The 26,030-nt window shown below is 38.3% G+C and overlaps 1 protein-coding gene across 3 annotated transcripts in view; it reads left to right on the top strand.

The window, feature by feature from the left end:
- LOC136857688 (constitutive coactivator of PPAR-gamma-like protein 1 homolog) overlaps positions 1–26,030 on the top strand; it is a 339,417-nt gene that overhangs the window by 59,042 nt on the left and 254,345 nt on the right. For all 3 annotated transcript variants that reach the window (XM_067136540.2, XM_067136539.2, XM_067136541.2), the window contains exon 3: positions 13,382–13,554. In XM_067136540.2, coding sequence (XP_066992641.1) covers positions 13,382–13,554 — 173 coding nt within the window. The remainder of the gene's footprint in view (positions 1–13,381; positions 13,555–26,030) is intronic.

The raw sequence follows: 26,030 nt of genomic DNA, 5'->3' as shown, positions 1-26,030 counted from the left end.
ACTCGCTCCAATCTCGAAGTTTAAAATGAATGAGAACTGTATTAGAACTCAGTTAATCACATCACAAGTCACAGTGTTTCATGTAGAAAATGGTTGTGAATCACATACACGGCACGTTAGTTGAAGTCACTCATTTGTACCTTACTGCGCAATACTTAGCACGTGGGTGGTTGTAAGTTTGGCGGTAAAACGAACACATTCATACTTCACAATGTAAACACTTGTAAATAAACTGTTATCACTAATAGACCTAAATGCGCAGATTATAAGATGTAATATCGTCACTGAATCACATCGGGCACTGGAGGACCAAAATGTTCCGTCTCGTTTTAGAGTTGCTTACTCGTGTTGAACGAGGCCTAGCTCTTCCCACAGTCCACGAAATGAATGTACTTCATTAAGTGCAAAGGGAAGGCGAACATAATGTACTTTACATACTTCATTTATTCACAAAACTATTTACGCTGTACAAAATATACATTAGGACGCCATGGTCCATGTTGTAGCGCACAAACACAATACTGTTACCCACGCTTCTCCAAGTGTCGGAACTCACTGACGCCGGTGAGGCGCGTGACTCTGTCCCCCTTCCACTGGGGCTGAAGCAGTCTGATTGTGCTGACCTCTGACGAAAGAAAACACATGGCGTTCAACAACTTTTTGGATTCATATTGAGGATTTGCATGTCACTATTAATGTCCGTGAAATTGTGTTTCTGATCGTCAATGTGCTGACCCATAGCTGAGAAGTGTCTGTGTTTGACGGCATTTACATGTCGCCAACTACAATCTCAGAGCAACACGCATTAGATCTCAACAGGCAGCTACACAGAGTGCACGGTTCCAACACCTAACATAAGTGAAACGACATACGATTTACTATTACACTTCCATACCACACCATTTTCACACTCATTATTTCTACTTCCAGATACTTTGTTTTCACAACATATACGCTTCTACGATAAAATCAACGTGCACCCCACCAGGACGCATAACATTCAACGCGTTCTTACAAATGTCACCAACTCAACATATTACGGCACACGAAAAGAACATGCTCCATCAATAATATTCAAGACTCTTAATAGCTCTAACAACAGTAGCTGCCCAAAATATCGCCAGACATTACAACCAAATATTTCCTAAATTGCAAGCAGATTATACAAATACTTACCTAACCGCAATTATGTATATAGTTATATATTTTTACGGACCCATTATATCGGAACATCATAAGTAATCAAATACTGTTGTGAAAACTTCATTAACCCCATTTTACCCCAAACAGTGTATATATAGCACCACATATTAATAATGTTAATGCAATGTATTTTTAACAAGGTATATATATACCACTGTTTTAGTTATGTGTCCAATTTAACAAGATTATCCAATGCCTATGCTCAACAAAACAAATAGTTTTCTAAAAGTTCAACCCTATTCCAAGACATAAAATAAGAATAATAGGCTTTATAAACTGATACTTTAGTATTTAAGATATATGCCAACAAGGTATTGCATACTAATATTTTAATCACAAGTGTCCAAACCAATAATTCTACATTTTCATATGGCTGATCAATAATCAATTAATGTAATTTAAGAACCAATTTTTAATGTATATTACTGAACTTTCTACTATTAATTTACACAAATGTATGTATATCTCATTCCACATTGTACAACCCAAATTAGATAGTGATAACATGAAAAATAGCATGTAATTTTATGGATGATGTAGAAATACACTCTGTTCTACTTGGAGGCTGTTCAACCCTAAATTCTGTGCAGTCAGTAATGACTCAACAGTTACCGTAATTTCTCTTCATCATTGGAGGCATTTTTTCTTGAACACTTCCCTTACTATGCCAGAATATGAAATGTTTCGTATGCAGTGCCAGTTGCATATGCACGGTCGTAAAAATACGTGAAATTGTTGTCCTCTGAACACCGAATAGCACTCTCTAAGAAGAATAGGACAGTCCGGTTTTCGTTTTCACTAGGAAAATCAATAATCTGGTTTCTTTACATAATTTTAAAACTTTACAGTTTGGTAATAACGCAAGCAGCAAGGCAAAGACGTTGAAGTTCACACCTGTTCAATCACGCATTTGTGTATTATGGAACTGTAGCCTTGGAAACCTGGATCCTTATTGTCTGCACGATCGTCTTCCGTTCTACACATTTTATCATGTTTCGTAATGTCCCCTCCCAGACCTAAATTAAGTTGAATACGTGCTTGTGTATTTACGTTTTCATTTATTGAACAAGAAAACATGTAGTCTGAACAATGAACAATGAAAATCAGACGCATCTGTTCCTGTGCATGAATCCTTGGTTATGTTACTTGGGCAAACTGCACTTAAAAATTTTCCGTCTGATTCTTCCTTTTAAAATCGCTTGAGTTGTGTGTGAAAGCGCCGTAAGCTGGGTCCCGGTGACATATTCCTCTTCTTGTATTCATCCGGAAATATTGTGGGAACATAGGCTGGATTTAGTGGGTGACCAGATCTTCTGTTTCCGATGAAGTGTGCACTACATATTCTTAAGTCGTAGGCTGCCAAAATGATCCATTGGTGCTAAAAATTAAAAACCAAAATTAAATTAAATCAGATCAATTGGACTTATTGCAAACGTGCAGTACGTATTGAACCCGAGTGACTTAGGCCCAAAGCCAATCATGATTTGATTTATGAAGGGAAATAGTACATTTATTGAAATACAGAAGTGTAATTGAAAATATTTCATCTGTGTAATGTCGAAATCATTAGCCGGAACATGACAGACTGGAGCCTGACGGATTAGCTCGACACAACATCATTTAGCTACTTCACAGCCGGAGACCCCATTAGTGGCGACCAGGAAAAATACAAGTCCACAAATAAGTCTTGGTCAGAAAGAGAAGGGGGCAGTTTGACACAAAGGAATCTTGCAACATGAGTAGTGCGCTGGGATATTTTTGGCGGACGGAAATTTCCGTGACGTCATGGAAAGGTACAGTAGTTGCGAGGACATTCGCTAGCCTAGGTTATCGCAGGTGGAAACTTAAATCACGTGACCACTTGCAGGCCAATCGCTAAAATTTGATGGAAGACCCAGGGATACCATCTTAAGGAATGATGGATGAGATATTCTCGTAACTTCAAAAGTAATTAGTAATAAATTATTGTGAGTACACGGATCGATGTAATGAACTTATTAGATGTCACATATAGAAAAATAATCAATAATTATTGGCAAATTAAATAAATTGAAGGCTGGATTTCTTGGAAACCAGACAGCTTGAATGTCATTGGCTGGACGAAAACCACGTTGTAAGGGGCGCCTACAAAGGCGCGAAATGTGAGGAGCTAAATCCACCCGTATCTCCTAAATCTATGATCATTAGGAGTTCATATTTAATCCAGCAAACATGCTAGCGGAGTGTATTAATTTGATATAAATTTTAACGTCCAATTCGGAGTGCAAGTGCCGATATTAAAAATCCACCCCCTCCCTCAGGGGTATGACGTCAATGAATCCGCGAGGGAAAGCTTCATCCATATATACGGGACAAGGGGTACTCGCCACCACACTTGAAATGAATCTCTGGAGCTGAACCGTCGTTCGCGGCTGACTTCAAATCCGTCGGGCGTACAGTAACTCAACATTTAATGGCGCGAGCATCCGCCAGTGTTTATAAAATGTGATCGCGCTCAAGCAACATGAACTGGAAGTAGTTAACGTAGGGCAGTGTTTGCCAGTTATAAATATCATAGTGAAGTAAATTGCACTGTAAGAGTGTAATATGAATTGCACCGCAATAAGTACGTAAATAACATACTGTGTGACGAACAGTACTTTGAGGGAATAATAGCCTGTACTTTGGAATATCGAACCGCTATCATGAACACTTCAAGAGGGCTGTATGAAACAGACGTATCGCGTCGGACGACATAAATCGCGACGGGCGTAAAGTTTGACACCTCGTCGTACGTGTCCATGTCCATTATGCGGTAATTGGATGAAGATTAAAACAGTGTAAAATATAAAATTTTGGGTCTAGGATATTAATTTGTTTTATAAAAGTAAAGTGTTCAGTGTTAACATTGTCAATGGTGGAGATTGTGATAATTAAGGTATTAGTGTAAAATGGTAATGTGCCAGGATATCATTTGTGGAACTACGCCATCAAGAATGGGGGAGTAATATGGCAGAGAGGGGCCGAAAGGAGCCTCTCATCTGCCAAGCTGCAATGGATTTCCGATAACTAAGATGAGTACAAATGTAGATAATATTTGGGAAATGTTAGTGTGATTGGAAAAATGGGAATAATTTGAGTATACTTGGTTACCTTCTGTAACAAGATGAGTCGCTTAACGACCCCATCCTAAATTTGTAGCACGGATAGTATTAAATAATGACGATGTAAATAATCGGGTCTTTTTAGGTATTCAGTTTGTTGTAGATGTAAATTTTGTAGATATAGGGTAGTACGTTAAGTCATGCATGCATTCATATTTCTTTGTAGTCAAGAATAATTTTCTTTACATTTGATTTTGGATATTATAGTCAAATAGACCCGATATGTGCTTTTCTGTTTGTCATTTTAACGAGTTATGTAATGACATTGAAGGAAAATCCAGCCTTGTCATACCAAAGTGAAGTTGTTAAATTTGTGAGAAGCGATAATAATAATAATAATAATAATAATAATAATAATAATTCATGAGATATTGGAATTTTTAGTGAGCAGTGCGTAATAATAAAATTTAAGTGATCAGGTGTTGAGTTTGTCGGGAATCATTTAATGACGGGATGTCGTCTTTAATTCGGAATTAAAGTGTGTGGTAATTTAACTTGATAAATTAATAATATTGAAATGTAGATCGGTGCTAATAATCCGTACATGTTAATGAACGTGTGGTTTAAATTACGGTCCAAATTTTATCTTTACGGATAAATGTCGTGTCTCAAAGTTGCAATTCATTAGCCGGAACACGTAGGACTAATATTATGAAACCATGATTGTCAAATTTTGGTAAATATAATCTCAAAATGTTAAGATTATTTGTGGAGAATGAATTAAGGCGTAGATCCAAATGAGATAGAAAAATGTTAAAGTATCTGCAGTCAGATAATAAAAGGTCGTACGATGTCAGAAGTGAATAAATAAGTCAGTTGATAATTCTGTGAGAAATAAATGAATCAAGGAATATTGAGATAAAAATTGATATAAATTCCGTACGAGAGACACTTAGGATATTGAAATGAGTGTAAAATGTACGGGCAGTGTCACAGAGAAATACTGAGTTACGTAGCGGGTAGAATTCGAACCCGTGACAGCACGTACGAAATAAATAGACTGCGTAGCTATTCGTTGAGATACAACGGATCTAAGGATAATGAAAGTTCAGATTCCACATAAATGATCGTATATTGTAAGCATAATAATGACGAGTGATGACAATCATGATGGCGTGATAATGATAATAATAAATATTGCAGATAAAGGATTGGACCGCCTTAATTAAATGAGCGTTGATAAAGATGTTAAACGGGAATCTAAATGATAATATGCAACCGATAATAATAATAATAATAATAATAATAATAATAATAACAACAATGTTAGGATGATATTAAATCATCGCGGTCAGATTAATAATAATTGTCATAATAATAACAGTAATGATGTCGTTGGTTGATCAGCGAAATAATTGTAATTGCGACCGATATCTTAATATATTTTGGCGGAAGTGACCGGTTCATTAATAATAATAATAATAATAATAATAATCTTGAGTGACATTATTAATAATAATAATAATAATAATAATAATAATAACTAATAACCATTTGTGTTTGCGTCCCGCATAATAATGATGATATTAATCAAACGTGACAGTGCCAGGAACCGTTGACTAATAATAGTAATAGTAATAATAATAATAATAATAATAATAATTATTATTATTTCAAGGATGATATTTTCGGGGATAAATGAATATTCTGACGATTGTGAATTAATTGGTGAAAACATCCATCTACTCGTATGTTTAAATAATATGAATAATAAATATTATAGTCATTTGTTACCTTGTTATTGTACGGTTTCCGCACGGGACGAGTTACAGTAATATTTGGTGTGTTTTACTTCGCTGGCGATGCGAGGGGAGGTCATCGGCACGGTATTTCCCACCGCTTCTCGTTATCTCATTTGTGGCAGTAGTCTACTGAGGCTACTTTGTAACATTCAAATCATGTGTAAATAAAATATAAATGCTAATTCAGTGGTATGGCATCAGCTGGACATCGTAAGATAGGAACTGTCCGTGTAATCCATTTTTCGTAATTCACGAGAAACATTATCCAGTCCGAGTACCGGTCTCGGAAAAATGTATATAGCCGGGGTACATCATCTTAGTTAAATCGAGAAGTCGACCGTAACATGGGTTATGCTCGGGCTCCCGATAGAAGGAAGCTATATCCGTGAACAACGGTTCGATTCAAATGGAATCGATCCGTAAGTTAATTGTAATTTCTTTCAGAAGCAACCCAGCAATATATTGATACCACTTGCGGTGTAGCAAGTGATTTATTTATGTAACATGTGGGGAAATTTAAATATCATTGCCAAATGTATCGAAGTTTCGTACGTCGGATGGCGTAATAAACTGCTCCTTCTGGCAATTATTTCAAAGGAAACCATTTTCATAATCTTTTTTATTGTAGTTAGATGATACCCTTTTTAAAGTTAACTGCATCTTCCTAGTCCTATCATGGAGTCCTTAAATTCAAGTTTACAATCGATCTTTCCCCATTTTAATTTTAATTGCTCCGTTCATTCCCGTGTTCTATTATGCCTCTATATTTATATATTCGTGGACTTAAAATAATGAACCGACACCCCTGAGATAAATGCTAGTCTGGGACTCGGGAGGTGGACGGGTGCAGTATGTGTAGGCCTACTTACTTCGTTCGGTTAACTGCTTGTATCCATCGCCTTCTTCGGTCCACTTCTATCGCTCATTTTGGAAAATATTAAAATTGTACTTCACTTCCCGTATTTGCGTAAGTACTGGAACATCCGACAACACAATTGCGTTGACTTGATATCCTTTTCTGTGCCATTATCATCGGAGTAACTACACGCTCAGTCATAACAGAACAGTTACTGCGAGTCTGGAGTCTGCCTCACGTGTTGTTCTCCGCCAGCTGCTAGAGCGATATGCGCGGTGCTTATAGAAGAAACATTGTATCATTGTTTGAGTCTGCAGAGATAAGACTAGATGTACTGGGAATTGAGGCAAGGAAAGGAAATTAAGGCAGGAGTTTTTGTATAGTTTCAAAAGAGGAAGTCATGAGTGCAGAATGTTATTGTTAATGTGAGTTATCAAAGCATAATGTGTGTAGATTTACACATATAAATTAGTAATATATTTGGTGTTTCGAGGATCAGAACTAGTAAGATGTACAGTATGAAGTTTGTTTCAACAGACGATGAATTACTGTAATTGCGAATCAACAGAAATTGTACTTGGTTAATACAGTGTTCTGATTTTATGAGGAAAGTTTGGATTATTCTGCTGCTGGCCAACTTTTGGTTCTCTCAGCTGCATTGTGGAAGCCAGGTGACAAAACATCAGAGCAGTTAGTTGCTTCACCTCCCTCTGTGTTTTCCCTGCCTGTCATAAGAGAAGACTAAAGGAGACAATCTAGGTGCAGAATTGGATTATGGCATTGGAATCTTGAACTGGACCCCCTGCCCTTCTGTGTGTGGGAGGGCTTTAAAACATCCGCTGGTAATCCCTGCCTGTCATAGGTGACTGAAACTGTCATCGGTCCCCTCCTAAGGGTTTGTTGTAGACCAATCAAAATTTGTGTGCTGTTTAGGGAAGGACCTCTTATGTGTGCAATTATACTCCAAAATACAGATGATGTCCACAACCTGTTCGATGGCAGTGTCATATACCCTGCAGCAGTACTTGCTAGACGACATAAGTACCCGCACAGCCGAATGCCAGAGTATATTATTAATTTATTTTATATTATTAAACTTTCTTTGTTACGGGGTTCATGCCTATCTGGATGACTTGGGGACAAGAGCTCTGGTGCTCGGTGACTCATGTTGACTTGTTGTCCAATGAAGCTTGCCACCAATATGGGCAATTTATGGGAGCCTATAGTGACAAGGTTGGGCGAGGAGATGTGAACCAGGCCTTTAGAGAGAAATATATCAGCCAAAAGTCTCTGTGGTGAGCAGTAATGGGATAGCACTGAGGAGTGGAAGCTGAGTGTTAGTCTGTCCTAGGCATCGTTCAACGTCGAGCCCGTGCAATACCTGCTTTGACCAGGTGGGTATTGGCTTGGCTTTGTGGTCAGCTACAGAGGTCCCTGTTTGGAATGGGTGGCATTAGGGGACAATGTTTTTGGATATGGGTGATAAATGTTGAAAGGCTGTCCTGGGTAGTCCCCCTTCCAAGTCTTCAACTTTTGATTCTCTGCGCGGTGCAACCCCATGGGAACATGCGCAAGGTAAAATTAAGGCATCCAGCTTCCCTAGATTACTGGTTGCCACCAGAACTGATGGGCATGGCTTCAAGTTGTTATTGATCCTTTTCAGTTGACACATTGATGGTACCGGTATCTACGCCGAACTTAAAGTTATTACGTAATTACGCAATGGTATTTCGATTCTCAAGACTTGTACATCAGCTCAGACGAAATTATCAGAGCACAAATCATTGAATCTATCTTGTGGGGTTATCTTCCACTGCGACCTGATCTTGAACACTGACGAGCAGATGGAAGGCATTTAAAAACCGCGGTGATACATCCGGCACATTAAACGCAAAGTCAATGATGAAGGCATTCCTGTCAGTGCTTTCGTTGTTTCCTTTTGTTGTCACTGTTAATGGAGAAAGACAAGGTAACACTCTATCATTGTGAGGCTGTATTCAGTCTCTCATACGATGCTATAACTGCCAACGCTTTGGACACGTGGTATCTCATTTGAAATGGGCTGTGTCGTCAGCTTTAACTAGTTTTTAGAGTAATTCTTCCAATAAATCCACTTCTGTCTGGATATACTTTTGGTGGTTGAACAGGCCAATTCTAGTATGGAATAAGCGTCCTCACAGATGGCACAGAAATGTTGGAGGAGGGCGTGATTGTGTTGCGTGCAGTTTTCATGCTTCCCTCCTGGTCTCTTCACATCTGCGCCGTTCCCCTCAAAAGAGTGCGATTATGCTAACCAGGCTTAATGTGGCATTAGTAACTTCACTCATTCTAATATTTACAGCTGAACAGCTCTACTTGAAGACGGAACGAGTTTCATCAAATGTTCGTACTTGCGAAACTTGTACGTTATGTCCAGGGTTAGATGTTTATTTTTTACTTTTTTTGAGCTGTCGAAATGTTGTGGACACTCTGCTTTGATTTCCGAGGATTCTCTAAGCAATACCACCTGAATGCGATGCTAAGATGCTCCCTTATGCAAGTTCACCGCCGAACGCTTTTTCGATACAGTACCGGTACTTCCTCAAATTACCACAATGACAGGACGTTAACACCAAGATCCGTAAGTATGTCGTAGTGTACTTTCGTGAGACACAGTCTCGAATAACGCGTTGATGGGGCTGAAATTTCTGGACGGTTGATCCGGGAAATCGTTTCTTTGAGGAACGGATAATGTGGGATTTTTACAATGATTTAAATAGGATGCACGCGGGACCACGTAATTTGAACGAATAATACGGGAGAATGTAATTTCCGGTAACGTATAATCGAGGTTCTACTGTACATGCATTTGTCAAATGTGAAATGGTTGTTGTTAACCACCAATTTTAGGACCTGCATGTAATCTTGGATCTCAGGTTTACTTAGCCCACTACAGTATGTGCACTTAGGTTGTTATGGGTAATGAGAAAGGTTTTTTTTAGTGTTAATGCTGGGATACATATTGTTGATATCGAATGAATGAATGGTGAGAAATGGTAGAATTTTCCAATTTTTAAAATTAATTCAACCATGTTATTTATGGATTCATTTGACTGGAATTTATAATTTTTACTAAGGAATTTCTGAATGAATTGGGTGAATTTGTATAATGGGCTAGGTCTATAATTAATGATGGGGCGCATGGGGACGTTGGTCTTACGGATTTTGGGGAAAGCTTTTGCTGTAAGTAGACCGGGATTCATATTAAGTAATTGTTTCTTCCTTGTTCTGTAAAAAGGAATGATGTGTTTTTTTAAGTTTGTTTTAGGAGACGTTGAATTTTCTAGGTCAGACTTTTTTATATTGATTGATGCCTGCCTGGCCATCAGATAATACAGATGTTGATTCCCATAGGGAATTTAAAATTTAAAATTGGAAATGAGACATAGCTCTCATAGTGCATTGGCACTGCTGGTGGCTTCAAGTAGCCTATGCAGTGGCCTCCACGGTATGCACTAGCCTTGCGTCTTGGGTGGTGTGCTAAGTCCCAACTGATGAGCCTAACTTAGCACACGAGGGCGAAACGCAGGCAACCAAGAATGACTTAGCTGAAAAATTTATAATGTCCAATAACGGACCATTATAGTGGTATTCCTGGAACAACGCGATAGCGATGCATGTCAACTCGAGCTGCTGCTTTATTTTTGCCAACAATGACTGTGTCATCGGCGAACCCAATAATACTAAGAGGGGGCAATTCTGCAGAAACTGATTTGCCATATGCTTGTACTAGGTTTTCTTCTGTTATCTCATCAAAAATGAAATCTGTGGCCAGGTTATATTAGGTTTGATATTCATTTTCAAAGCTAACATGATCGGCTTTATACCACGGTTCCAGTTTGGTAACAATAGACTTACGACATAAGTGACCCTAGCCTCCTTTGAACGAACGAACTGTAATACCTTCAACCTAATGTTCATCCATATTGTTGGTGTAACCCCAATTCACGCTGTGATCTGGTCAATATGAACACATTTGCATAAACTTTCTTCCATACAGTAGCAAAAATCCATATTACATTTTGAACGTTATCTGGTCATTGAAAAATAAAATAATTTAGTTGCTTCCTTCTTCACAAATTCTGGCTTTTAATTAATGTGCGTATTGTAAACTATGTAAATACCAACTTTTGTAAAATATTTTTAGCATAAGACCATTGTATTTAGTATTAAGTTTCAACAATTAACAGATTTAAGACGACCTTAAAATTAGTATTAGGCTGAAACTACCCCAATTAGGGCGAAACATCTTCCTAACTAGTGTTTATAATTCATATAGGATTTAATCACTACAAAATATAATTGTATTGAATAGGTGGACACAGTAATATTATTCTTGAAAGAATTTTACTTATTGTATTGCCCTTGTTGGATTTTGTAATAATAAGTTCATGATCTTTAATTTTCTTCTTGAACTTGACGTGTTCTCGTTCAGTGAAAGTTTCTTTGTATATGTTGCTATTGGTAGGTGTTCTTTTGTTTTTTAGATTCTGGATTTTGTTTAGTTTCCTGTTGAGGTCCAGTCTAACCTCTTCTTTCTTTTTAGGCTTCACTATCTATATTGAGGTGAGAACTTTAATTTCAACCTCATTCAACCACCCAACTCAAGGTGTACTGGCTAAAAACAAATATCAGATGGCCTTGCCAACCATACAGTATGCTGGACCTTTACCTATATTTTTGTTGATATTAACAGGAGTGTGGACATTTAATTTTATTTCATCATATCAAGATTTTTACTCTCACAAACCTTTGTTATGCAACACCAATGTACCATACTAGACTGTTTTATTTAGTTCTAAATGTAAAATTGTAACCATTTGTACTTTAATTGCATGTATCTTGTACACAGTAATATGTTATGTATCCTGCCCATTTTGTGACTTCAAGCTGAAGATGATGCTACCATGCTACTTAAACTTTAAACTAATAAATAACATGTTGTATACGTCATACGACATACTGAGTATTGAATAGTTGAACTTTTCCTCAATTCCAATTGTGAATCTCAGTTCAATACGGAAAATTGAAGTTTTTAACTTATAATGAAAATTTAATGTAACAAACCTAAAAATTTGTATATTGAGCCGAAATTTCAAATTTTCACTGATAGTGTGTCAAATTACGTAAGTTGCAATTTAAAAAATCGTATAAAATGTAGTTGTATTGACTAAGTGGACAATTCTTATACCATAGTAAACTGTCAATACGGAGTTATGATTACTTTTGTCACATGTAGAAAAAAAGTGACTGAAAAAGTGCTCGCCGGGCATTTCAGAAAACTCGTTCCTATACAGCTAATACTCATAACGCATGGTAAAACTAGCCAATTACAAATATCATGGGAAGATAAGCAAACCGCACAACAGTATGATTGGCGGGTTACCTAGACCCAGCAGCATGCAAAGATTGTGATGATGCGTTTCCTAAAATAAAATAAATTATTTACTGTGTTTGGGTTTGGAGGGCATTACATAGGATTAGTTTCTTGTAAATGAAACACCAAATGAAGTCAATTTTAAATAATTCTCTTAAGATTACGGTTCATGGGTTATTTGCAAAGACACGGTATTCTTGTTTCTGTTCGACTCATTGACTGAATTGTCAGCGTTGAGACCTTCGGTTCAGAGGGTTCTGGGTTTGATTCCCAGCCAGGTCGGGGATATTAATCCCCTCTGATTCTTCTGGTCCGGGGACTGGGTGTTTGTGTTTGGCCCAACACTTTTCTCTTCATATTCACACAACACACTACACTACCAACCACCACAGAAACACGCAATAGTGATTACATCCCTCCACATAGGGTTGACGTCAGGAAGGGCATCCGGCCGTAAAACAGGGCCAAGTCCACATGTGCGACACAGTTTGCATCCGCGACCCCACATGTGTGGGAAAAGTGGCAGAAGATACAGTATTCTTCTTTCTGCAAGCTGGTAGTAGTACCTGAAGCAAAGTAATTTTCTTCAAACTGTTTTCAATTAGCTCCAAAGAAATGATATATCCATTGTTATGGATCAATTGAGTTCTACTTGAGGAAACTTAACCCGCTTTCAGACTGTAAAACGCTTTGCCATTGGTTGATAACTTGAAGTGCATTTTTCTCTATTTTGCTAGTACTGCACATTGCACTCGGACACTGAAAACTTCGTTATGCAGTTATTCATATTTGTCCCTTAGTTAAGAGTTTTATGAAATTAAATTATCTTGCTCTATGATCACTTGTATTTTCTGGTACTTTTAATAAGCTGCCTATTTAGCCTTGTAACCGTTTACTCCATCATCCTTTTCCGTTACAGATTTTGAAACTACAAAACGTTTTTTTTCCTGTTTTATTGAGGTTAAGATGATAGTTCCTTACCATTTGGATTTTATAGATTTGCCTTATTCAATGATTTCAGACTGGGTTTGCGGTGGCCAGTGGAATCGTATGGTGCAGTTTCTAGCTGTTCTCATTCAAACAATACAGACAAGTCATATAGATCTTGCTGTCTTTTTCAATGGATGTTTGGAGCAGCAGCGAATGTCAGAGTGGGTTGCAGGACAGTTACGTACCAGGCAACGCATTAATCAGGCAAGTATTATGTTTAAGTACTATATGTACTGGAGATTATTTTAACCCATCAAGGCAATTAGAAATGCTTTCTGTGTTCTTAGTAAAGTCAAATCATTGGATTTCAGTTACATCATAAATTCATGGTTTGAAAACCAGCTGCTTAGTGTGGAGTCATTAAGTGTAAAATCACAAAGCCTCACAACCTATCCCTCTCAGATTTTAATAATGTCATGAATTGTATTCGTTGAAAAAGATTCTGATGCTTTTTAACACTTCAGTGGAACAATCGCTTACTTATAACTACTGTATTTGCATCTAAAGATTACAAACTGATACGTGGTGGGATCACATTACACTTGTGTGGCTCTCTGCTGTTCATAGATAATCTCTGATTTGGATCTCATACTTGCGCTGCTTTACCCAGAACACAGGAAGTGAACTTTGGACACGACTGTGTAGATTAGTGCCTGGAGCGCTACTTCTCAGTACACGTCCCCTCTTAAGTTCACTGGCTGTCCAGGTTTTATCTTCAGGAGGAGAAGGGGAGGAAGCCCACACCCTCTCCGTGGCGATAACACGCTACATCGGCTCTGACAAGTTATTTCTTAGAAGAGACTGCAGAGGGGGTTGGGAAGTAGTGATACTAAAGGAAGTGTTGTACCTGTTCCCATGTCAAGGTGCATCCACACCAAGACTTTTTTTGTTAACTTTGTTAATGAACACTGTTAACAATGTTCATGAACATTTTTGGATGTTAATAAACAAAATAGCATGTTTATTAACTTTCGAGCATGTTGATAAACAGAACTTCTGTAACTTCTGTGAATGAAACTTTTCATTAACTTCTTGCGTTTTGTTAACATTTCAGTTCGCACGTGCGCAAGGACGCACTTAGTGCCCGCAAATTTCGTTGCGCGGAATATGATGATTTATTTCTTCTAAAAATTGACTATCAAATTGCATACCAATATAAATGGTCCGTTATTGGACATAATACATTTTCCAGCTAACTCATTCCTGGTTGCCAGCGTTTCGCCCCCATGTGCTAGGCTGGGCTCGTCAGTTGGTACCTAGCACACCTACCAAGACGCGTGGCTAGAGCCTACTGTGGAGGCCACTGCATAGGTTAATTGTAGCCACCGGCAGTGCCAATGCACTATTAGAGAGACTCTGTCTCATTACCAAAAATTGATGCCTGCTTGGCCAGCAGATGATATACAGTAAAACCTCGTTAATTCGAAGTCGTTGGGACTCAAAAATCGGACTTCGAATTACGTGATTTCGAATTAACCGCCAATTCGCAATTCAGAAGTACGAACCCTTGCCGCATTACGAAATATTCTAAGGCCCGTTACTGCCTGCAGTTAACCTTGATTCACAGTTTATACCTTTCAAATGCCATGAAAAAAGAACTATTTCCAAAATGTATCCAAAAAGGTGCATTTACAGTATTCAAATAATGCACTTGCATATCTCACTGGCAAATATAACCTCACGCAACGAAAAAAGAAAAAAAAGCTCGATTCAAAGACGAGGTCTATGCTGGCTCTCATGTGCAAGTGCGTTATTCATTGGAGTACTATACTGTATACATTTTAGATGCCTTGTATTTACACAGAAAGGACCCGATGCCCTTAAAATCAAACTTTCCTATGACTCTATCCTTGTACGATTTCCCGCCATGGCACTTCTCTCGTACTTCAGAAATGTAAACACTTGCCGCTTCACAAAGTATTCTGAAACCCATTAATACATGCAATCACCTCGATTCACATTTTAAACCTTTCCAATGCCATGGAAAAACTATTTCCGAAATGTATCCAACAAGGTGCATATACAATGTTGCACTATTTTCTTTATTTTGTACCTTTATCAATTCTTTGATATGGTTGTATAAAGCTTCAGACACCTCAGACACCATAACTGAAATTGCTTGTTTTGATATTCTAGACAAATAGGTATATATCAGTATGTGAAATGTCTGAGTCACCAGTTGCTAGGAATCTTCAAGTTTTACCTATAAAACAAATAGCCTGTCATTACTGGAGCTGGCTTTTTGATAATCTATATCATTACTTGCAATTTCAGACCCAGTTGCTGTCAATAACAACTGTAAGTCATACCAATATAATATAAATGGTCCGTTATTGGACATTATAAATTTTCCAGCTAGCTCATTCTTGGTTGCCAGCGTTTCGCCCTCGTGTGCTAGGGTGGGCTCATCAGTTGGTACCTAGCACACCTACCAATACGCTGGCTAGTGCATACCGTGGAGGCCACTGCGTAGGCTAACTGGAGCCACCGGCAGTGCCAATGCACTAAGAGACTTTGTCTCATCACTAAAAATTTTTGATGCCTGCTTGGCCATCAGATGATATAGATGTTGATTCCCATAGGGAATCTGAAATATTTGTCCTGAATGAGCAAATTTATAATACCATTATAAATTTTCCAGCTAGCTCATTCTTGGTTGCCAGCGTTTCGCCCTCGTGTGCTAGGGTGGGCTCATCAGTTGGTACCTAGCACACCTACCAATACGCTGGCTAGTGCATACCGTGGAGGCCACGTGGTATTATAAATTTGCTCATTCAGGACAAATATTTCAGATTCCCTATGGGAATCAACAACTATATCAACTGTAAGTCATGCGAGGGCATTCTCAAGAAAATTTTGAAAGCCTGCTGCATCGTGAATTAAAAGTTCTGACCTAAATGTTGTCTCCAAACTTAATTCTACTTGCCTTTCCAATATTTTTCTTTGCCACACTTCGCGTCTGTACTTTTCTCTAATTGCACTCACTAAAATAATGAAAGCTGCTGCTATAAGTATTCTCTTCTTTGTAACCCTACATTGTAACATCACAGACAACTATTTTGGTGTGGACACAATGTTGAAGTTTAACAAAAGTTTATTAATATGTTGAGAAATGTTTTCATTAACAACTTTATTAACTTTGCTGTGGACTAACCATCAGACATGCTACCAAGTAGATATGGTATTAGCAGACGTGCCAAGTCTCCCGATTTTTCATCGTTCCTCCCGATCGCTGGGTCCGATCTCCCGATTTTCAGAGCAATGTCCGTAATTTTCGTATTTTAAACTCCCGCGGATTTCCTCGTTCCTTCGATATATGGCTGAGTATGGCTGGTCGATAGTAGTTCTAATAACGATAACAGACGGCAGTACGGGGCACGGTGCCCAGTCACGGGCTGCTCTTTGGTCTATGATACAGTCATTTTCTTTGCAAGCGAGTCAAGCGAGTAACATTCTCTTTGGAGTAACCTAACCTCAGAAACATAGTCGTCTACCTGGGGCAAGACCTGCAGAAGTGCTTGTGTTGTGCCTTAATATTTGTTTTGGCCAAAATGTCAAAAAAAAATAATACAGTGTTTAAAAGTGCTTATAGGAAAGAGTTTCCGTGTTTGAGTGAATCCAGAAAGGGACCAACGTTCACATATGTAGGTGCGATTTTTCAGTTGCACATGGCGGGAAATGCGATATACTCAGGCACATGCAAACAAAAAAACATAACTAGAGTGTTCAGTGTGTAGAAGGAAACTAGAAACTGAACTTTTCATGTAAAAACCGAGATATAAATCCTGTGACGAATGCCGAGGCGTTATTTATGTCATTTATAGTAGAACATAACCTGCCTATAAATTGTGCCGATCATGCCGGACCTTTGTTTCGCAAAATGTTTCTGATTTAAATCTAAGAATTTCATTTTTGTCCGTATTGAACTGAGAATGGAAGATAGGAAACTTGAAAGGGTCCACCTTTTCAATACAAAAATGTTACAGTTTATTTAAAACATATAATTACACTTGGAACTAGTTGCGACGCTGTTTGGGTGTGCTGGAACGAAAACAGCGGCTATCATTACAGAAATGTGCATGGAAGAAAGGGCGAAAGTTGTATCACATGTGGAGGTGAATGCATTTTCTGTTGCTACTGATGGTAGCAATAAATGCGACTTGAAGATACATCCCGTTGTTGTAACATTTTTTAGGCCTGAACTCAATGAAATTCAGAGTTGTCTACTCTCTGTGCCTAACTTAGAAGGGGATGCTACTGGAGCTAACATTGCCAATCTTTTGCTCTCAACTTTTCGGGAATTCTGCATTCCATTAAAAAACTGCTTAGCTCTTCGTGCTGATAATGCTCCAGTAATGATACGATTAATGAATCGTGAGGCGGGATGTTTGAAACGGGAAAATAGTAACATAATCATCGTAGACTTCTCTTGTCTCCTAATTAATCTTGCTGCCGGGAAGGGTGCTGCATACTTGCTCGTAAATGTAGATGAAATTATAATTGATATATTTTATTATCTGGAAAGGAGTGCAAAGAGGAAAGAAAAGTGCAGAGAATTTCAGACTTTACACAACACAGGGATCAGGAAAATTCTGAAGCATGTGCCTACTTGATGGTTATCACTAAGAAGGTGTTTAGATAGGATTTTGCTTCATTGGGACCCTTTGGTTACATTATTCAGGAGCGAAATTGTGAGTAAGGATTCTCAGATGGGAAGTTTGATGACTTACAAAATTCCTAAGCACACTTCAACTGCAGATGTCTTGTTTGTCTGAATTTAAGGATTGTCATAACCTTTCACCTCACTCCTCAGTTAAAAGGTAAACCCAGTCATCAGTTCCACAAAAAAAAAAAAAAAAAAAAAAAAAATACTTATGGCACTAAGAGCTGTGCATTGTCACGTGAAGAATGACTTTTCATGTTTTTTCATCAATTTTACATAAATCTTTTTGCCTTTTTCTCTCAAGTTTTATTGATAATTTTGAGAATCCAAACTTACCTCTTCAGTCAAGTATGCCGCACATCCACTTATTGAGGTCAGTTTTGGAGGAACTGTTGAATGTGATGGCACGTTTTGTGAAACCAGACGTTATTAAAAGATCATCCTCTTTCCTTGATGTAGATTATCATACTCCAGCAAATTAAAAGTATGATTGTGATCTGATGATGGGGAACTTTTGTTTGTTTTAGTGAACACCTTGAAGTTTGAGGAAAAGTGCATATTCTATAAGTCTGTTAGATATTGTTTCTCTTCGTGTGACTACATGGTACACAAATTTCCATTCAAAGATGAAGTTTTAATTAATGCAGAAGTTGCAAATATTTCTGCTATAAGTAAGGCATCATTTTCTAGCCTCAGATTTTTCATAAACAAGTGTCCGAACATTTTGACTTATGAAACGGAACATTTGGATGAAGAAACTGATATTCTGCACTCCCAGTTCTGTAACCTTCAGCTCGAAGAAACCGACCTGGCAAAAGGAAGAATTGTTGTTCAATGGGCATTGGTAGGTCAGATGAAATCATCTGATGGTGTACTTAAATATAACAGACTCTCTAAGGTGATACTATTTTATCAATTCCACATAGCAATGCAGAATGTAAAAGAATTTTTAGTAGAGTCACAAAGACAAAAACACAGTTCAGATCCTTGTTGTCTGAACAAACTTTGGAGAAACTTTTAGCCTTGAAATCAGTTCAGCAAGGCAAGTGCTTCGAGCAAAAATTTAGTTCAGAGTTTCTGAAGAAGGCTAAGTCAGCTACTGGTGTGTTGAGCAAAAATTAGTCGTTATGTGATCACCAAGTTGAAGGATGAGAAGTCACATGTTCTTACAGTTCAGGTATGTTCAGTATTTAGTATTCACATGTAAACGATGGAAAATATATATATGGACAAATAGGATTGTTAATGTATTGAATTATAATGAATTTGTACATGTTCTGCCATTAGTGATGTGTCGTAATACGTCGCGATTCGCTGCAAAATTTCTCCTGATTTTTCACTTTTAAAAGTTGGCATGTCTGTATTAGGTTGCACGGTACTGGCAGCTTGTGGTAAGGGCAGGGGTAGAAATACAAAGATTCCTGCAGTTAAAACCTGGCAAGTTCTCCATATCACATGGAAGGATGTGGGCTGGAGAAGTCCAGGTGTAATGTTACTTTGGAATATACATCACGCACAAGTCATTTAACAAATTGCAAGTGCATAAGCCAAACACGGATCTTGAAGGGAAAGAACTTTGGCCGAAGACTAAACACGGGTGTGGGTTGCTGATGGTATGGGGTTGTATGGCGACTTGGGATGTGGGAAAACTCCATTTCATAGATAGTACTATGGATCACAATGTGTATTTGGACATATGAAGGAAATACAGTAAAATTTTCGTTAATTCGAAGTCATTGGGACTAAAAATCGGACTTTGAATTACGTGATTTCGAATTAACCGACAATTCGTAATTCAGAAGTGCCAAGTCTTACGGCATTACAAAATATTCTAAGGCCCGTTACTGCATGCAGTTAACCTTGATTCACAGTTTAAACCTTTCAAATGCCATGAAAAAAACCTATTTCCAACATGTGTCCAAGAATGTGCATTTACAGTATTGAAATAATGCACTTGGATAACTCACTGACAAACATAACCTCACGCAACAGAAGAAAGGAAGAAAACATTATTCAAGGTCGAGGAGAAATCTATGCTGGCTGCCATGTGCAAGTGCTTTATTCATTGAATTCCTGTACTGTAAGGTGGAGGAGGATAAGTGTGCACACTTAATGTTTAAGTCCTTATAACATTGTTTCCTGTAACTATGTTTGTGACTTTAATAGATGTTTCAGTAGAAGGGAACATGAATATATATTGTTAAAATAATATACAGTGATAATGATTTATTCTGACACATGAGTTTACACAAGTTTACGTATGCGAACACTTAGACGACATATGCGGGTAATTGTGCGCAGGCTGTAGTCCAAGTGTGCGTATTTGTTTTCTCATTACATTTCCTTTCATTTCACTCGGTCACAATAAATTATAACAACTTTTTAACAATGATCACAAACAAATCCTCCATGTCCTTCATATGATGTACACAACTCATGCCACCAATCACCACATTCACTGCATTGTACCCAATCATCGTCTTCTCAAGATTCTTGACACCCAGGACAGATGTAGATATCCGGAGATTTTTTTCCTCTGGATATGCTAGGTCCAAATGTTAGCTTTCGTGAAGTTGAACGTTTTGGATAGGCCCTTTTGTATTGTTTCTCATTTTTTGACATTTGAGAATGTCTTTTTGCAAGCTGTTTTTCAGTTTTTGCTTTCATCCTTTCTTGTTTCTTCCTTTCTTCCTGTTCCTTAACATTGTTTCTCCACAAGACTACTCTTATAAGGAAACTATGTTAAAATCTCAGATTTCTGACCATTCCTTTTCCTTTTGATGTTATTTTCACACTTAGGTAGGGGGTGATTGTTTTTGGTTGGTATTTGGGGTAAGGCAGTGGGGCTGACTCCTTGAATTACTTTATTACTTTGTGACTCCTGTTTGTATCTTTGTCGTTTGTTACTACTTCCTCTCCTTGTTTGTCTCCATCTTTGTCCTGCTGATCACTGCTTATTGACTGATCAAGTTGTTCAACAATTGGCAAGTCTATCGTGGTTACTTCAGAATTCAAGAAATCATCTTCGGTGATCACATGAGGATTATATGGATGAATTCCTGTGTCTCGAAAAGCAGCTACAGCTTTTCCAGCTGTTGCCATTCTCTCAAAGGCCATGCGAATTAGACCAGACACTTCCATTTGTGTCACAGCTCTCCCTGGATTACTGCAAATCCATTTTTCTACTTCCCGAGAATAGAATTTCTTCAAAGGGGCAAATATTACTTTATCTAATGGCTGCAGCATATGATTAGCATGGGGTGGCAAAGTCAGTAGGACAATATTGTTTTGTCTGCAGAATTCTATTGCCGAAAGCGAGCAGTGTGATATGTGATTGTCCAGGATTAATAAAACTGGTTCATCCACTGTCAGCTTGACATGTTTGGCAAAGTGTTGCAGCCAGACTACGAAAAGCTTGGAATTCATGTAACCAGATTCACTCGTGTGTCCAAGAGTACCTGTGGGAGCATTATTGTAGAGCTCTGGCTTATTACGTTTATGGGGGAAAATCAAAGCTGGTAGTATGAAATGTCCTGTTGGATTCACACAACAAACAGCAGTACTATTTGACCTCTCTCTGCAGATTTTATTTTCTTCACCGATCTCTTCCCCTTTGTAACAACTTTGCAAGTCTTTTCAGGAACAGTCGAGCCGGCAGTCTCGTCCATGTTGAACAATCTGTGAGAAGGGAATTTGTACTTCTCCAAGCATTCCATAGGGTTCTGAAAATACCTGTCAACTTTCACCTTGTTGAAACCCATTGCGTGTTCTAAGCTACACTGCTCAGGTGTTCTTAAAGAAAGACCCGAATCCGCAAGAAATCGATACACCCAGTCTTTGCCGCCAACTTTTAGCTCATTATTAAACTGATGCTGCAATCCATTCTGCACAGCAAACTCATAAGCCACTTTCATTCACGTCTTGCGAGTCATTCCATAAAATTTGGCTTCCAGATCTTGAACATGTTTCAATAGCTGCGCTTCCATCTCTTCACTGAACACCTTGCTGTGCCTTCCCATTGAATTAGGTATGGTGCCCTAAAATTGAAAAAATGTACAATCAGTCTATTTGTCCACTGTAGTGGACGATTTCTTTCCGATGGTTTAATGACTTTCTAAAAGTTGGGAAAAGTAGAGGTCATAGTGTACACTGAGGTGGACATGGCATTCTATGACATAGTCTGATTCATCTACTGACTAAATTTGTAACTGCTGGTAATATCAATATGTTACCTGGCAGTGGTTGCCAGAGTTACCAATCTAGGGTGTGTTCACACATTCACACAGTTGTCCAGATAACTGAGAATGTAGGTTGGTATTTTTTTCTGTTTGGGAGTGTTTCTATTAGTCATGAAATATTGGCATTCATGGGTTGGCATAACTGATTTTCACGTAGCTTTTGTTAAAAAATCGTCAACCACAGTGGACATGACTAGCATTGAATGTTTGTATTCTTAGACCCTGTGGTAGTCATAACCTGACAGTTGTTTGGTGTGCATTACTGTCAGTTTTAGGTTTCTTATTTATGTAGTGTACTGATAATTGACGTAAAATGTTCAGGAATAATAGACCAAAGTATAGTGCTGAAGATATTTTAAACCTCCTGGAAAATGGTGATCTATCTGAAATTGAAGAACTAGGAGAAAATGAAGACTTCCATGCAGAAACAGAGACTGATGAATTCGTCTCACTCGTTGATTACTTGCAGCAAGAAGGTGCAGGCACATTTCACAGTTAATCTAATGATTGTCACATTGATGGCCACATTCCTGAAGAAAATAATCCTTCAAAAAGTAATGAAGGTAATGAACATTTACTGAAACATACATGCATGACAATTGATGAATTATCAAGGACATACTTTATTGATCAGGAACTGACACAGAAGAAGGGTATCTCTTGGCGTCCTGGGACCTATGTTTCACCTCCCATAAGTTTCTACCAACCTCCAGTGAGTAACGCATACCAGTTGCCCAGTCCAGCTTTTTACTTTGAAAAGTATTGCAATCAAAATTTACTTGAGGAAATAGTTGAAAATACGAACTTGTATGCAGTGCAGAACACAGCTAACTTTCCACCTACAACAGTACAAGAAGTAAAAACTTTCATTAGAATTCATTTACTTATGGGAAGCTTGAACTATCCACGAGTTCGTTTGTATTGGGAACCTAAATTGTGTGCCTCTGATATCCGAAAACGTGACATTGAACAGATTTTTTAAATTGCGCCAAAATGTGCACTTTTTAGATAACAGAAACAAAGATCCCAACAACACAGATCGTTTTAGGAAAGTCAGTCCTTTGTTTGATGCAATAAAATCTAGATGTAAAGAGTTAGAACTGGAAGGTAAAATCTGCATAGATGAACAAATGATACCTTTCCAGGGCCAGATCGTCAGACAATATGTTCAGAACAAACCTACTAAGTGCGGCTTGAAGGTATTTATTTTGTGTGGAGAGTGTGGCATGATGTACGACTTCCTCCTTTTTCAAGGTGCTTCAACGCCAATAAATGCAGAGTACAAACAATTTGGGCTTGGAGCTACTGTTGTTATGCAGCTTTCCAAGCACATAAATGTGCCATTCCCTCAGTTGTATTTTGACAACTATTCTAGCACGTATTGGCTATTTCAGTGGTTACAGAATAAAGGTATTTGTTCTACTAGCTCAGTTCGTGTAAACCGGTTTCTTAGCCCACCTCTTCGTGCTGATGCAGATGTACAAAAATATTAAGTTCGAGGATTCATGCAAGAGGTAATCGGTAATGATGGCGCTGTAATCCTTACGAAGTGGTTCGACAACACTTCCGTGATCATGGGATCTAACTTCCAAGGAATTGGGAATGCTGACAAGAAAAAAAAAGAATTCCTCAATGTTCCGAGACCTGAAGTTGTGAGACACTAAATCACTTGCATGGGTGGTGTCGATAAATTTGACTTTCTGATTTAAATTTACTGTACCTTCATACGCTCAAGAAAGTGGACACAACGACTATTTACACATGCCCTGGACATGGCCATAACCAATTCATGGTTAGTATGTGCGTGAAGCAAAGGTCCTTGGCCTTCCTGCAAATAAAACATTGGATTTGATACACTTTCGCCAGCATGTAGCACAAGCATGGATTATGGCTGGTAAACCCATTGCAAAGAAGAGGGGCCGACCGTCAATTGAATCCGTGCCATCAGTTGTACCGGCCAAGAGAAGAAATGAGCTGAAACCAGTAGAGCATGTGCGGTTTGATTCAGTCGGCCACTTACCTTGCTTTGACGAACAACAGTCAGCGTCAAGGTGCAAAAACCCGGGGTGCAAAGCAAAAACGCACGTGAAGTGTGCCAAGTGTAGATTACACCTGTGCATTGCAAGAGACAGAAACTGCTTTCAACAGTTTCATACAAAGTAACTGACTATGAATTGTGACGTCCCGTGGCCTCCACCGCTCTATTCACGCTGACGCTCCTCCAGGGTCGCCCCGGCCTTTGTAGAAGGTCCGGATGCGTGTTCAAAGAATAAATGAACTGTTTCTGCTCACCAATTTAAGTCTTTTTCTAAGCGTTGCTTCACTACATCCTATTTTGTTACCAGCAGCCCTCTGACTAGCTCCCGCATTGTCTTTTTGCTTCATGAAACTGCTTGTGTGAGACATGATTTGTCAGTTTTCTGTCTGTATTTTCCCATATTTTATTTAAACTGCAAGAAATAAACACAAATAGTTACCTCCATCATACATCAAATGATCTCGTAAGGTCGAAATACTGTAATTACAAGATAAGGCACCGTAAACTCAGCATCTCATATCAGCAGCTGTGTGGTGGACATGTGTACGCACACTTGAATTAGGCGCGCACATTTGCCCGGCTGTTCAAATGTTTTGTTTGATTCACAGTAGATGGCACTAGTGGTACCATTTGTAAGTGCGAACAACGGAATCCTAACTACCATTAACAGCATTCTTCGCAGTATTTAAGGCAGACAGGTGCCGTTATTCTGGACAACTCAGGGGCTTCTTACTTCATTAAAACATTATAGTACATATGGTTAAAAGTAATTTCTTACCTTTTCTGAATTCTGATAGTTCAGATAATGCATCCAAGCTGCTGAAACCACCTTGCATGGAACACATCACCACACTAGACACTCAGCTGCCGACGAGTGATGTCAACAGCTGAAAAAATTGACTGTGTATACTTAGCCGCCTGCGTACACTTACACTTCGCCACCTTATGCATTTTAGACGCTTTGTAATTACACAGAAAGTACCTGATGCCCTTAAAATATTGTAGCTAATCAAACTTTTCACACAATTCAAAGACAAGGATAAATTGGACGGTGTTATGCATGACTTGACCAAGCGCCAAATTGTTATTTCGAGATATTGACGTGAACGCGTTTATTAGCATAAAAATTCGAGTCGTGAATGGATTGGCAGATTTCTTTCACCATAAGAAGAACTAAGGTCCTTGTACGATTTCTCGCCATGGCACTTCTCTCGTAGTTCAGAAATGTAAACAGTTGCCGCTTCACAAAGTATCTTAAGACCCATTAATGGATACAATCACCTTGATTCGCGGTTTAAACGTTTCAGATGCCATGGAAAAAACGATTTCCAAAATGTATCTAACAAGGTGCATTTACAGTGTTCAAATAATGCACTTGGATAAATCACTACAAACATAACCTCACGCAACAAAAGACTACGAAATCACACAATTCAAAGACAAGGATAAATTGGACGGTGTTATGCATGACTTGACCAAGCGCCAAATTGTTATTTCGAGATATTGACGTGAACGCGTTTATTAGCATAAAAATTCGAGTCGTGAATGGATTGGCAGATTTCTTTCACCATAAGAAGAACTAAGGTCAGTTCTATTTGCAGACCAATCACCAACTGCATAGCAAGTCATTAAGTGTCTGATTTTCCATAAAATGTCGCTTAGTCAATTTCAAATTTCTGAAGTAATTCATTCTTTCTGTTTCGCATCAACTGACCAAGTGACAATTTTGTCGGTTGGTCAT

The sequence above is a fragment of the Anabrus simplex genome, chromosome 1, assembly GCF_040414725.1.
Source record: "Anabrus simplex isolate iqAnaSimp1 chromosome 1, ASM4041472v1, whole genome shotgun sequence".
In the NCBI taxonomy this organism is placed as follows: domain Eukaryota; kingdom Metazoa; phylum Arthropoda; class Insecta; order Orthoptera; family Tettigoniidae; genus Anabrus; species Anabrus simplex.
Note: the sequence above shows the minus strand (reverse complement) of the source record. Positions and strands in the feature narration are given on the sequence as shown.